General features: G+C 36.0%; 1 protein-coding gene across 1 annotated transcript in view; it reads right to left on the reverse strand.

The window, feature by feature from the left end:
- Nucleotides 1-16,558, reverse strand: part of GBE1 (1,4-alpha-glucan branching enzyme 1) — a 138,070-nt gene that overhangs the window by 84,369 nt on the left and 37,143 nt on the right. The window contains exon 3 of the mRNA XM_054627780.2: nucleotides 11,710-11,822. Coding sequence (XP_054483755.2) covers nucleotides 11,710-11,822 — 113 coding nt within the window. The remainder of the gene's footprint in view (nucleotides 1-11,709; nucleotides 11,823-16,558) is intronic.

A 16,558-nucleotide genomic window follows, 5' to 3' on the forward strand; every position in this document is an offset into this window, starting at 1 on the left:
TTTTTTCCCACCTCTCCTAGTGATAAACATTCAAAATCCTTGATGTGACCTTTGAATGTCACATGATTCTGGCTTCCAAGTGAGATATAAATACATTTAAATAAATCATCTCACAGAAATAAGTGTCAGGAAGACAGAATGAAAATGTCCTTCAAAACCTGGCATTAAAAAGTCAATTTGCTCTAAAAATGGACATGACACAGACACACAATTTATATAAGTACAACTGCAAAACAACAGAAGTGAAGACCTCAACCTATGCTGTACATCTTTTGTATGCAAAGGTTAAAAATTTATGTTTGGTATTCATTTTTCCATTATAGGGATGTTGGGTGTATTTTCAAAGTTTCTGTCTGAAGTGTACAGCATCCTAAAGTTTAGCATCCAAAACACTGTAATAAGTGCCGTGGATTTCACAGATGAGTACACTCAACACAGAAAAAACACAACTTTGAACCTGAATTTTACAGCATCAGTGCTAGTAAGTGAATAATTTTGAAAAACTTTCAGATCTAAATAAAAAAAAAACGTATGGCTGTAGCCAGAGAAAACATAACTAACAAAGGCTGGCTTTGAAGGTATGTAAAAACTGGTGCGCAAAAGTTGACTCCAATTTTCCAAATGCTGGACTGCTGGAAGACAAAGCAGGACCTAAACTTCACAATAACATTAGTACAAAAGTGACAATGTGTTCCATGTCCGTCCACTAGAGGATAGGAAATTCATGGAATGGGGAGTAGGTTGTAGGATAGAATTAGATATAGGGGTTATGAGTCTGATGATGTTTGGAACTCTCAAAAGCAGTTTATTACAGTTAAGGGGAAACCACCACTCTGAGGTCAGTCCAGTATCATAAAGAAAATGCAATAACACATAGGAGCAATTCAGCAGCTGAAATAGGTCTCATTTAATGTAATGATGCTGCCAATGCAGGACAAGTGAGATTGAAAGGCCTTGATTTTTCAGGCATTTGAGACTCTTGGGTATCCCATTATTCTGCCTTTCCAAAATAGCACAGGCCTTTTATATCACCCACAGCACATCCAGCAATTCCTTCTGGATGTCTTGGGGCATTTAAAGGAAAACTCTGTGCTTACATTCAGGCAACTTTCAACCTACTGTGACTCAGGGAAATCTGCTGGCTTTTTATGAACAGACATCACACTTTTTTTCTAAGACAATCTATAACGATAAAAAGTATGAAAGGTTCACAACAAATTTAAAAGCTTTGTCACAAATACAAATTCACATAAAAAGTAAATCCGTGCGTAAAAATGGAGCTTAATGTGGCTGTGCTATTGTTATGATAGACGAACCTCTGCAGTAACAGGACACAAACTACCACATTTAAAATTCATGGTATTTCTACAAATATCCCTTTTTTTCTTTGTGTTTACCTACCTTCATCTTCTCTTCACATCAGCTCCATTTGGCTACCCCAATTCCCAGTGTACACAAAGATCTTCAGAACAGTGTAAGAGGATAATTCAAGAGAGTTGCAGAAGATCAGACAACTACTCTGCTCAGCAACCACTCCTTTAGCTTTCAGTTCCTGCATCTAATCCATTTAATTTAATTATGATGTGATTCCATAAGGCGTCTGCATCTGTTTCTACTAATTAGGAGACAGGTTCAAACACTAGAACCAAAAAGCCATGCTGCCATTCCTTACTTCTCAGTTATTTGTTTTGATTTAAATTTCTTTAAAAATTACATATATATAAGTTCTTTAAATATATATAGATAAGAATTTAGACACATTTCTGCTTTTTGAGAAATTTGTTATATAGTGCTTTATCATTTATACTCCAGCTGAGGAAATGAAAATAACAAAACGATAACTAAGTAACTGATGAATATATGCAAGCCAATAAATTGTTCTGAAACTGTACTATTATTTCATTACTTTAAAGCTTGAAAACACTTAGAATGATTCTTGGTATATGTAGCTTTTAATACAATGATGAAATTAAATTGGCCATCAAACCAACAATAGCTAATAAAATGAGAGAGTGGACTAGCTTTAATATAAATATGGAAATGGAAGTGACTTGTTATATAAGGGCAATAAGCTATTATTTCAGTATTTTACAATCTACAGTATTTCAATTGCTTCAGATCTATTCATTTCTGCACAAAATTATCCAAATATAAAAGCCACAGGAATACAGGTGGAAATATCATTTCATCTCAATAACATGCATCTGACTTAAAAGCAAGTTCAACACAAAACATAAAACATGAGCAGGATGAACTCTTAAAGACACCCTAGAAAGTTTATATTAGATGCTGTGATAACATAACAAGGTTTTTCTACTACAGGAAATTTATTAGAAATTTAGCATCAAGGTATTTTCCTCCCTCAGTTTTTCTAAAAGCACATGAAAATGGAAAACAGCTGCTTGAATATGAAGGGTTTTTTTAGCATAATGTGCTCTGTAGAATATAAAAGTTTGTATTTTTACTTTTTTGCTGTAGATAAATAGGGTAACCAAGAAAAAGCACCACAAATTTCCAAGAATACAAAAGAATCTGATATACCCAATATACTTTGGACACATTGGTGCTATAAGAAAACCTGATCTTAGATTTTATTTCATAAATGCTGTTCCAAGACAGGTCCTGCATTCAAGACACCGATACAATGCTGCTATTCTCTTTTTCTTTAAGTTGTACATCCTTTTCTCAGAATCCTCAAGGTGCTCCAGAAACAGAATCCTAGAGTTGTTTATGTTGGAAGAGACCAGGTAGTCCCACAGCTAGCCCAGCACCGTGCTCACCACTAAACCATGCCCCTGAGTGCCATATCCATCTGTTTTCTCAAACTTCTGAGGATGGCAACTCCATGACTTCTCTGTTCCAATGCATGACCACTCTTTCCTAATACCCAATCTACACCTCTTCCAGCACAACTGGAAGAAATGCCCTCTTTGTCCTGTCACTTGTTACCTTGGAGAAGAGACCCACTCCCACCGTGCTACAATCCATCAGCTGAAAGTAGCTCTCCCTGTACACCCCAGTCTGTCCTATTCATCCCCAAAAAGAAACAATCCTGACTTTAGCACCCAGGATAGAACACACAGTTCTGATGATCTTTTGCCAGTGGGCAGTGTAAACTGAGGCCATTTACAGCAGCAAATAAAATCACATCACCCGCTCACAAGCACAGAGGAAACCAGAGAGCAACTCCTCTCTTTCTACAGGTCAGCAGGGGTTTGTGAGAGAAGCACTGCAATCTAGAGGCTGTACTTCATAATGTTTGGTTCTTAATGCAAAGGACCACAGCAGAACACTTCCTGATAACACAGTGCAACCTGCTGCAGAGCCCAGGACTGGAATCTAGAGTTTCTTGTCTGAAAGTTCACTTTAAAGTAGCTTTAGATTAAAAATACAAAAGCCTGATGAAAATTTGGGATCGAACAGCATGGTAAAGAGCATTACTCCATAATTGTCTCACTTTACCTGACAGATTTTTAGAGGCCGGATAAATTTTTCTCTTTAATAGCCTCAGAAAGAGAAGGCAAGAAATGAAGAAGCAAACACAGCTTCTGCACTAGTGCCTCACTCTTCTTGCTCCTGCACAGCCCTGTAACAAAGCTCAGGAGAGGCAGCAAGGAAATAAATGAACCAGAAGCTCTTCAACACCTCAGCTTCCCCAGCTCAGGAGTATGCTCCCAAATGAACCTTCACCCAAACTGGAGGGGCAAGAAGCACAGAAAATGGGAGATCTTTCCAGAACTCAACTTCCCCTGAAAAACTTTACCATACTCTATTCATACTGCTCCAAATAACCAAGAAATCGAGTCTATCTGTCAAGGTGCTTGTAGACTGAAGTTATTTCCTTAGAGTGAATTGATCATAAACCTTGAAATGAAATTTTGGAAAGAATGGACAGCATGTTGCTTCTTCCAGGCTGTTTTCCTTCCTAAATTGCAAATTGGCTACACTGGAAAGAAAAAGTAATAGAACACTAGTCACGTTATTCCTTCCCCCAAGTTTTTGTTTTCCTGATCAATTTATGATTACTATCAAAACTGAGTCAGATGATACAAACCAGTTGACTGGTTTGCTCTGTTTCTTCCTAACTATTTTCTGAAAAAGAAAGCTGCTGAAGGGACAAGCATTAATATCAAATATTAAAAAAAAATCCTTCATTATCAGATATAACAGTACTTTTTAAGTGGTTACACGTTTAACAAATTTGTGCAGGCAAATCTGTACCATTCAAAAATCATTGGAGAGAGATTTATTTGCTTTGTAAATGTATCACGACATCAGCTATTGCAATCAAAACTTATGGATATTAAATATTTGTTCACAATTCCCCCTTTTTTACCCTTCCTTTCTCCCTCAAGCAAAGAAAACAAAGTAAAACTAAAATACAATCAAGATACGAAACAGGCAAAAGCCTGTATTCTAAGTCAAGTCATGGAGTCATGCCTTGATTTTCCAAAAGAGGGAGATACAGCTCCATTTGTGATTTAAGTATTTCAATTGCATTGCAGAACTTCTGAACATCTTTAACTAGTTTATTAGATCAGGTAAAAAAGGAAAGCTTTTGTTCTTTTTTCTACTTTTGTGCTTATCTTAAAAAACTAGGAGAAACTAGTAGTAACAAAAAAACCAAAAAACGCTGTATTATCTATTTGAATAAAAAAGTAACTCAAAAGATGGAGCCAGTAGCCTAGTATCGAAAAATATCTATGCAGATAAAAATACCATAGGAAAATCAAACTGTCAAAATCCAGGAAACCTTAGGAGAGTTGTTAAAAATGAAAGCAACATCACACAGAAACATCCCCAACTGAATTTAACGTTCAAGTGTATAGAAAATACTTCACTTAATCACCCAAGTACAATATAACTGTTAGCTACACAGGGGCAGAATTATCAGGTGGTGAGGGACAGCCAGTTTATTTTCACAAAGGGAAAACACACATCTGTTCTGGGGGAAAGCATTAAAACTTTTATTTCAAGATAGAGTCCTGATTTTGAAAACCTTTTAGCAAAAAAAAAAAATTATTCAAAGGAAAACTGGAATCTCTAGAAAATACATTTGAAAAAATACTTTCCCTCCCTATGGCAATCAGAAAAAGGTTACTATAATAAGTGATGAAGCCTAAAGACTATCAAAATGTGTATGCATAATACAGAAGCATTCCTGTATGTATTCTGCTAGTATCTTAGTTAAGAGGCTTGGGGTACAAGAGCATGGTTTGAAAAGCAACCATAATAATAAAGCACACATTACACATACAGTAAGTGTAATTTCTTACAGTTGTTTCAAGCCATGTCAAGTAGAAAAGAAGCTGATGAAGTATGTAATAGAGGCACCCAAGCATTAGGTATTACTTATCCTCAACTACAAAACATTTGTATCAAGGACAACTGCTGCAGAATGCACCTTGCAATTGGGTGGCTGTGCCACACTGCAGAGAACATCAGGAGCTTTCCCTAGAAAGTCATCCTGTCCTCCAAACAAAAACAATTCCCATGAGAATCACAGCCATGCTTGTCTATTCTTAATATGGACTCTCAAATTCTGTTTCAAGATCTCTTCTTCTTTAGGATATCTCCCCTCTTTTCCTTAAGAAAAAAAAAATCACATTTTTCTTAAATGTTCACCTAATAGTAATTGAAACAATTAGATTCTGTATGGATAAACTAAAAGTAAAATATTTTAAAGTATTTTTAAATAGGAAAACCTCCTACTGGAGAATTGCACAATCTTCAGGTCACAGGAGAATGAAGCCTGACAAAATAGCTGAACAAGAATATTCTAAATAACTGAACTCAGTCTGCAACAAAAGCTCCAAAGAACAACAGCCCACTGCATTACAGCAGCTCCTTGGTGCTACAACCTCTCCTATGAGTCCATGAGGAGCTGCACATCGTTTACTAAATCCAAACAGGCAATGCCAAGAGACTGTTTACCCCCCAATGAGAAAACAACTCCTCCTGTTGGCAAACCTCCTCGGTACCCAAAGAAGTCTACAATAACTTGCTGAAGGGTCACGGCTCACAATCACATGGTGAAACATGAAGGGTACTGCTGCAAAAATAACATTCTAATTCCCATCAGCATGACTTATATCCAGAAATGCATGTGGTACATGATTTAAGTCCTATTCAGTAACTTCAAAATCCCAGGAATACAAGTCTGCTTCTTCCTCCACAGAGGCTATGTACCATGATGCTGCACAACACTTGTTTCATTCACTGTTCAAATTTGCAAAACTGGTGATTGTGCTTTGGGTTGTTTTGGTTTTTTTTTTTCTTTTTCTTAAATACTGACTATTTAAGAAATTATATTCAAGTGATCCAGAACTTGGCAGACTGAGCAGGGATATTCCCTCCTCCCCAAAGCTAAGGTAAAAACCAGAATAATTAGAAGTGTTTCTATATGTACATTAAAGGAAATAGCAAGCATTTCTTCAGGAAGGTTTCTCCTGAAATCAAGTTTAGTGCCTCTGCTCAGGGTACCCAGGACTCCCTTTGTAAAAGCCATCTGACTGCACATAACCTTTGTCATAATGACAATCATCTCCCCAGGAAAGTGTTGGATTTCCCAACATTGGACACTGAAGATCCAGCTAGACAGGGTGCTGGGCCATTGTGACCAGGCCATGCTTTTGTCAAGAATGGCTGGACCAGAGGATCCTCGAGGTCCCTTCCAACCAGGTATTCTCTTTCTATTTACATTTTACAGCCCTGAAAGCCAACCACATCTTTAACACTTCTGTCCCTAGAATCCTGGCCACCAGCCTGCCATTATTAATAGATTTCACATTCTGATTATAAACACGTTTTTGACTGCAGACTGCTTGAAGTGCATGAGACCTGAACTCCACACCAGTCTAGTACTGCTGTTGCACCTCCTGATCAGTGGGGTCAGCTGCAGCTCCATCTATTTCATTGGTGACAGTAATTACACTTGATGAATTTTACTACCTGTGGTTCCCTGACACAGATTAACCTACCTGCTCACCACATCTGATTCCTTTTCAAGGTGTACAAGTTTAACAAAGAGCATGCAGATCTATTAGGAAGTATAGCATAGAGTGGTAAAACTCTAAGGATTAAGTTTTAAAACTATTCTTCACAACTAGCTTTCCTCTACCTCAATAATACAAATGTACTTTAGGTACCTTCAATCATGATGAATAAACTGTTAATGCTCTGACTCAATGTAGTTCTTTCCTTTGTACATTTGAGTATTAAAAAAGGTAATACATTTGGACTGGAAAACCATTAAAACCAATCACAGTGAACTTACAAGAATTTTGTACAAACTGATGACAGAACTGTGTTGCTGATGCCTGCCTCGATCTTGTACCCGCCTTGGCACCTACAACTCCTGTTCAGCAATCACTGAAACCACTCAAACATGCAAGAGTATCAGTAGAAAAATATTGCATTAACAAGTGCACAAGTTATCAGCTCTAATCGCCTCATTACAGTACAAGATACTCCCTCAAAAAACTATAAATGTCACCATTTAAATACATAGAATATATATATATACACACAGAGAGACATGTGAAGAAGAAAAGGATACAGACTTAAATAATGGAATGCAGAGTTTTTTTAAGAAGTTTCCACCACTTTCTGAGGTGTTTTTTCAGGAAAAATACATTAACTACATTTCATGAATATTCAAGTGATATTTAGTTGCATATATATAGATTCATGCACCTACCCAGGACATTGTTAGCTAATGTGTCAGATGAGTTGATCAGTCTAAAAAATTATTGTTCTGGTAATAATTTCAGAAATTACAGCTGTATTGTCATTATTAGAAAGTTGAACAATCACTTCTATTTTAATACATCCTCTCCAGCTCAGAAAAGAAAATTTAGTGGTTCTACTATACAGATTCTTTTCCTAGTTAATGTAACAGGGGAGCAAGTAGCTCTATCATAATCGCCAATCATTTTCAAGTACTGATCTTGCCATTTTTTCTAATTTAGATGTGTGAAAGTATTTCAGAACTTGACCATGAATTTAGAAATTATTTTCAACTAGGTTTAAATTCTTAAATGATTCCATTTGCCAATTGTTTTCCATTTTCTTTGTTGTTCTTCAGCATTCCTGTATATAACATTAAGCAAGCTCCCCAGTGCAGATACTAAAATCTCAATTTTAACCAATACTATCCCTAAACTCCATTGACACTACTTCAAAATTAGGATCTTGCCACCTACAGTGAAAACCTAATTTACAGGTACACTTAAGCAGTTGGAAAAATAATTTATAAATAAACAGTAAAAGGACAAAGTGTAACAATGATTAAACTCCTGCATTAATATGACCACACACAATGAGACTTGCTATAAAAGTTTATCTATTATAATTTTTTTACAAGCTTGCTGCATCCTCTAAAAATTTAATTAAAAATACCAAAAATTAAAGAAACAAAACCAGTCATTTTCTACCACAAAAGCTAAGTACTTGCACCCCAATTGCTACCACTGCAGAATGACAGACATGCTGATGTTTTCAGAAAACATCTTTCAAACTACCTCATTAGAAATAATGAGAGGTAAAAAGGCTTCTTTTATTAAAGGATAACATTTGGCTTTGGGTTTAAATCTGCGCTCACTTGTGACACCTATCAGATGCTTAAAAACCAGCACTACCCTACAATAATAGCAACAATATTTGTTCACTTAACTCAGTCCAAGCTCCCAATTGATTGAGAGAAAGAAAAGATACCCTTTTCTAGCAGGTAACCTTATTTTGAAGATGGATGTCAAAACTGACAAGGGAGTCACTCAACTCTCATAAGCATCCATCTCTTCACACAGACAAGTGTCAGAAGATTTACAGCAGGTTTTTTAATTACTCATTTTCTGCAATGTTTATATTTACTTATGAGAACACTGCCTGAAGAGCTACAGTAGACAGCCTGTTACTATTTGAAAACAGGCAAACATTTGACCTCTGCTCCTCATTTATTTCCCCACAAAAATATTTTGTGACCTGATCTAAATTAGTGTCACCGACTACACTCCATCCATTTCCCATTCTGGCTTAGATATTACTTATTTAAAAGAAACGACCTTGTTACCATTTCAGAACTTGGCATTCATTCGCCTGTGTGGAACTGAAGATCAAAACAGAGTAGACAGAAGCTAAAGAAAAGGCCCTTCTGGAGGAGACATTTCTTCCCCTAACAGATTAATCACCACAATAATGGGTGAAGTTGACTATTTTAACTTAAGTATTTAAGAATCATACTGGCAAAATAAACTTTTAAAGCTGTGATTCCCTTAGGCTTCTTTAGTAAAGAAAAATGGGAAATACTTTCATTACTAGAAAGATGCCTGTTGCCTAGTCTAGTGCAGACACCAGTGCCTGTGTATTTCAACATTACCTCTGCAATCTACATAGCAATTTCTATCTGCAAACAATCAATTTTCTCAGCTTCTACATGAACAAAGAACAGCAAAACTGCGCTCTAACACACAAAATACAGACGTTTATGAACAATCATAAATGTCTGAACCACATAGCTCAAAGAAAACTTAGAGAAAAGCAGAAGCTTTCTGCACCCATTATAGCAGAATGGGAGAGGGTAAGATCAGCTGTAGCATGAGGGTAAGGTACATGCCTACCATGTGAATACTCCAAAAGCTTTGGTGAAAAACCATCTTGGAACAACCTTAACTGGAGACTTTTTTGGTTTTTTCTGTTAGTCTCATCATCTGACTACATCACAAGTACACATTGTGAAGTGCTGGACTCAGTCCTGAAGGCACCATGGAACAAAACAGTGTCATGAAAGATTATTAGCAAAGCTACAGATGAGGCAGGGAGTAACTCCATATGGATGGAGCCATCAATTATGACTACATACACTCATGAATCAAGTTTCTAAATATTTAGTCCTTTTGTAATGAATATACTCCAAAGAAAATTTGTTTCACATACAGACAGGCAGTCTTGCTTCAAGAGCCTGCTGGACATTAAGGTATTGCGAGTGTCAATGACAGCCACATAACTTTACTTGTGCTTTCCGTGGTCAATTTTAGGCAAAGTGAGAGGGTAGAAAAAGCCTAAAAAAGGAAACTCATATTGTATTGTGCCAGTGGGTATCTTCTGGCTTTTCAGAAAACAGAGCAACTACAGAAGTACAGCAGTTCATCTTGAAAGTACATCAGTACCAAATGCAATCCATAGCAATTCAACATACTAAAAAAATTATGTATAATGCAATCTTTGCTTTATGGAGTTTATATGTCAAAGAAAATGCTGAACAGGAAGAAAATACTATCAAGACTTTACTTCAAAATAAGGAGATATGACCAGTGATTATTCAAGAGAAAAAAAAAATCATCTTACATTGCTCCAAAAGCATTTAAGATTCTATGCTTTTTTTGCTATTGTGTTAATAATTATCAATACTCATCACCATTCACACCTCTAATCTTGACAAAAAGCATAGAATATTCTACAGTAGATGAGTCAAGAGTTTTGTAGATAAAACAGAGATGGTAAATTCAGCAACAATCAAATCTAATCTACTTGCATCTCAAAACCATGGAAAATATTAAATAACCATTTTGCACTCTCATACCTTGCTGCATAATCACTGCATTTCTGAGTTGCAGACAAGTATTTTCTTTCCTTCTCTGTAAAATAAAAACAGCTTTCTCGTCCTTGAATGATTGTTCCTAAACTTCAATTTATCCTTATTTATTACTGGGATTATTTCATAAGCCATAACAAAAAGCATAGAGATAAGCACACACACTGAAGTAAGCATTTCCAGAGCATTTTCCCACATATCTTTGTTTTAACAGATTTCTTGTTTGCCTAAACAGATTTATAGCAGAAAAATGAGGATTTTTTTCTCCCAGTATTTTAGTTCTGTGGATGGGACCTCTGAAAACGTAGTAGTATCACACAAATGCTCCCAGGTTTTTAATTTTCCTAGTCCATAGGTAATTTCAGTACATTTCTTTCCTTTACTACTTATTACTGCCCTCTATTAGCACCCAGTATCTCTGAAACTCAAGCTCTGAGTGCAACAAAGCACATCTCTGATTTAAATCAATATTCACCTAGAAATCATCAACTCTGCTCTGAGCTAGTTGTCGTTAGGTGTATTTGCACTAAGCGTACAACTGTGGCATTTGACAGCTCAAAGAAAGTTTCCATTAATTTCTGGAAGAAAATACTTAAAGCTCATGGATGCCCATGAAATACAATTGTGTTCAGTTTCACTTACTTTAGCCTTCCACTCAATACTCTGAATTCCTGAAGGGTAAGTAGAAGTTTTATAAATCTGTATGTACCATTAAAGCAACAAAAAAAATCACCTGAAAAGCCATGGTAAAAAGTACTGCAAAAATTATCAAGGTACTGAGATTTTAATAGGATCTTAATAACAGGTAGTTGCATCAAATACAGAAAGATTTTACTTATACATTACTAAATTCTTCTTTTTCAGATTATCAATTTGCAAACTGTTTTCCTCTTATGGCATAGTGCAATACCCTACAACTACATTTCAGCCACATATGCCTGTTCCTAAAATCTCTCTTTGTGATTCTTTCACTCCTTTAGGTCACTTTGCTCAACTAGATAAACTGATTGTGTTTCTTAGAAGAATTAGAAGATGATAAAGTTACTTACAAGAAAACAAAATGGACAGTAAATGAGTAAGAAGGGTTATAAGAGTTAGAGTAAGTCTAGAACCGACACCTTTAACTTGGACCCATGGGGCACAGGAGATTGGCCATCTTCAGGTGGAATGAACAACTCCCACTTGCCATATTCCAACTTCTTGTATGGATGAGAAGATGGATTCCAGCCATCTGCAATATAAGAAATAATACCAAGTGTTCATCTTAAAATGCATCCAGTTACAATTCAAAGGTGTAACTCTGAGTTGCATCTTTCTCAAAATAAACTTCAGTGAGAGCAGACACAAATACTTTCATGCCTGATACTGGACACACACTCAAAAAGGATAAAATGAAAAGTCACAGTTTTAAGTCTTCAGGAATCTTCCTTTGTCATTAAAAAAATTAACTGAAGCAAGCTGAAATCCCTTAAATCAAGACTCTTTATCCTCTTTGCATTTACTGAGTACTGGATATGTGCAAGGATGGTCATTATGGCCTGTCCAAATGAACAGACACCTGCCAAGAGGGTCTGGAGCGTTTGTAAGCACATTCAAGGTTAACTCCTCTGAATGGAGTGAAGATTTCAATTCTGAACTGACACATTTCAGCAATGGAGTCATTTCTAGGCTAGAAGGAAATAAAATATAAGCTTGAAAACTCCTTTTTTCTTTTTGCCTTGAAATATCTGTTTCACATAGTTCAAGGCAACAGACTCAAGCTAAATAGGTACCAGTAAACAAAGAAAACTGAATTAAAAGACATTAAAGCAACACTAGTTAATCTTCCTTTGTGCTCATCCATTTGCATGCCATGGCCTCTTGTAATAAAAAAACAAAAACAAACAAAAAAAAAACAACCCAAAAAACCAACAAACCAAAACCCACACATCATTGAAAGAAGAATAAACAGCCTTCAGTTTAAGAATATTAACTCAGAGTTGTATAGTACAACATTGCTACTAAAAATTTCAGGTTAAAAGCATTTCAATTAAAAAAAATGGACAGTTAAACTGAAGCAGGATCATCACTTGTGCCACCATGGAAATCACAGCAGGGGAGGTAGAGAAATGAAGGTCCATCCATCAACATATGCATTTTCTTAAACATCAATAATCACAAATATTATCTGCTGTGCAATAAAAGGATCAAACTTCCTGGCAATGTATGGAAGTGTTGCATTTCAGAGAAAGACCAGACTGCTTTCAAAGTTACTGGTTGCATTTGCACAGCTGTTTAAACCTAAGAACTGCCAATCTTTAGTTAAAAAACACTGAAAGACACAAATTAAACAAGGCCACACAATGTGACAAAAATAACCATGCCAGACAAATATCCTGGTGCCTACTCATTTTACACTGGAGAGTAAAACAGAAATGAAATTAATTCAGTATTCTGTTTAGATGATAGTTTTAACATGTTTAAAGCATTTGGATAGTGGAGCTAAATTACATATATTAGCAGAGGAAACGTATTTACTAAACTATTGCTTAACAGCAGAAGAACTTACATATTAGTAAGAATTAAAATGGTTAATCCCCCTTGGCTTTACACTGAAGTTTTAATCAAGAAAAATAATTAAACAAATACTATTCCTAGGACCAACATCAAACAAACAACACCTTGGAAATTAAACAATACTCCTTAACAAAATGTGTAAACTGCAAACTATAGTGTTTATACAACAAAATGTAGATATATTTTTTTTTATTTCAGGTCATGGTAAAAAAGATGTAGAAAACAGCACTTGAAAAAGTTGTGGGTTTTTTTTTTTTAAATCATAAGCAGCTAGACTATCTCAAATAAACATTCCAGGCAAAAAAGAGAAAATGGAAGGAAGATGAAAAAAAGCAACAAAGATGTTGAGATGTCAAAAGAAGTTTGCTTTAAAAACTGATTAGGATTTATGATAGTCAAGACCCAACTTGGGGGACTTACTCTAAATTCTTTCCATCTTCTTCTCCCACCAGTTATCCCATCATCTTCATGGCTTCTCATGGAACTCTTTCCAACAGAGCTGCACCTCTTGATTCAATGCACAAACTGAACTACATATGCCAGGTGATAAATACTGAGCAAAACTAAAAGTTACAGCAAAAGTTACAGTTTTTATAAAACTCACCCAGAGGAACCTGCACAGAGTTAATCATGTTCACCAAAACCACTGCATTCTTACAATATTAAAAAAGATTCTCATGACCTCTACTAAAACCACATCTCTTCCCTCCTTCAGAGAGGGAATGGTTACATCTCTCTACCTATTTAAATATTTCTGCTCTCCACAGACAGATTTGATGATTCTGCCAAAGTTGCCTGAACTTTCCCCTTCACCTGCCAGCAATGCCAGATGTTCCTGTTAATCCCTCTTGTTCCCAGCCACAGTCCATGACTGCAAGCCTGTGGCTCATGATTTAAAAATAAATGCAAAGCAATACCCATCTGCCCCAGATGGTCCTACTTAAACCCACTGTTTACTAATTACCCCTGGAGAGGAGCTCACTTAGAAAGATTATAACAGAAAACACTGCTTTGTATTAATGCCAGAGGCATAAAGAACATAGAAAACCCTGAAAACTGAATATTCCTTTCAAAGAGAGAGTGGCTCATGCTTATCTCAGTTTTACTGCTTGGTTTTCTGATTTTTTCAGCAAAACTTAGCCCAAAAATGCCTGAGGGAAGAAAAAAAAGAAGAAGAAAAAAAAAAAAACAAACTCAACTAACCAACAAGTGATTAATAGAGTATTGTGAAGATGAAAAACTGAAAGTCAAAAGAAAGATCTTAGTTTGAGAACAGAGACTTCAAAGATTCTGCCAACAACTACAAACAGGAAAAAGCTGAGGAGATTACCAGCAGAAGTTCAAATAATCAGCTTGAACAGGTATTGGGGGAAAAGCACACCATCACAGAATACTCATAAGCCATAAACAAAGGCAAAAGCTTTTGTACAAAAGTTCAAGCCTCAGCTACTGCTTAATCCAACACAGAAGACATCTTTGATAGCCTGATATTTGTTTTGTCTCATCTCTGTGACTGGATCTTCCAATCCCAGCCAATTATTAAAACACTACATCCTACCCCAGCAACGGGAGGCACAAAGGAACTTCCTGCTCAAAACTACACCCTTAGCATGAAAGCACCCTTAGCACCCAAAGAATCATGAACTGAGCTTTAATGCAGACCAGAATTCAAATGAGTTCTACCATTTGTGACAAAAATCAATTTAAATGCATATTTCCAGCTAAATGACAATTTGAGTGACTTCTTGTTCAATCTCCTGATTTTGTTTTCACATTGACAAGGATATATTCATACAACTCTGAGGCTCATGCCTGAACTTGGAGTTTCACACAAGAAATTAACACTTCTCACAGAGGAAAGGAGTTGTTCTCACATATTAATCAAATAATTGACTTTGTCCAATACAAGAACTGTAATTTTTTTTTTCTCCAGAAGTCAAAAAGCTTTATAAACTAAAGCTGAATTCTCAAGTGAAATCAACTCTCTTATAGCAATTTTATTTCCACATACTTTCTGACCAATTAAAGACACCTAAAGAGAATAGAGAGGTCAGCAAACACAAAGCATCCTTGAAGAAGTCTATCATGCAAGTAAGATTTCAGACAAGGGAAAGAGCATCAAAATCCCAGTATCCCACCAAGATACCTGTATTCCATTTTATTAGAATATGAAATCAGAACATAACTGGAAAGATCCTCCAAGGATACTATTCTGTTCTATGCAGTGGCCAATTAGGTCTTCCTCTCCTCACATTAATTATTTTTAAAGCAGATTATATTAATGATCCTGTGCTTGAGCTGTTGGAAACTGGGCAAATAGCTCAAACAGCGAGATAAAAACAAGTGTCATTACTTCTTAGATAGGATGTTTCCCTGTATATTAGTGCCACCTTATACTACAGTCTACTGCTTTCAATCATCTGCACCCACAGAAATGTAACACAGTTTGATTTTACTCATCAAATGCAGATATTTTTCTATAAAAAAATCTTGAAAGGAAGCAGTACGAAATTCAGCATGATATCATGACAGTACCTAGAATCCATTTCAGTAGAAATCTGGAATTAAAAAAACCCAAAACATTCTGATACATGAAGTTTTTAGTCAGCTGTCAGATACCCAAATTATGAAGTACAGTGCCTTAAGGTACTTGCTTTTCACTCTGAAGGGATCCTGTCAGAGTTTAAATAATAGACAAATATCCTCCCAGAACCAACTATCCTACCCTCCCTCCACCCTCTGCAGGAGCCTTCCCCACCAATGCAAGGAAAAGGAAGTAAAAACCAAACCACATATTCCAGACTGATCAACATTTTAGATCAATGTTAGCTGGGAAGGAGGGAAGGGAAGACAACTAAAAGAACAGAAACCACAAATATAACAATGTATTATAGCAAATGCTGATTTCCAAATTAATATAAGCACACTCACTCTCAAGCTTTTTAAACCAGTAGCTTTCTTTTTAAAATTAAGGAATTGTTTACAGATAACCCCCTGAGCCTCCACATGACCAAATAGAAATACTGTTCCAATTTCCCAAATAAATTCCATGGGTTACCTTCAAAACTCACAGTCACTCACATACAGTGACTTATTTTGAAATAGTCAATTTTAAAGCAGCCATAAATTGTCAGTAGTCACTGAGTTTCTCAGACATAGGGCACACAAATGAAATATTCAGTGTTATCACTGAGAGCTTTTGAAGGAGCTATAATGTTGATAGAGCCTCTGCTGTTGGAAATTCAGCTGAGTAATTGTCTCATACACTTGATCTATTGAGATGCTGAAAGTACTAATTGACAAATCTTAATGGTTTTGGATGCTCATTTAATACTTCTTAGATAAAGCTTCATACTAGAACACCAACAGATACAATACTTTTTCTCTCCAATTATGGAGTTTTAAAGAGAC

Source organism: Agelaius phoeniceus, chromosome 2, assembly GCF_051311805.1.
Source record: "Agelaius phoeniceus isolate bAgePho1 chromosome 2, bAgePho1.hap1, whole genome shotgun sequence".
In the NCBI taxonomy this organism is placed as follows: Eukaryota; Metazoa; Chordata; class Aves; order Passeriformes; family Icteridae; genus Agelaius; species Agelaius phoeniceus.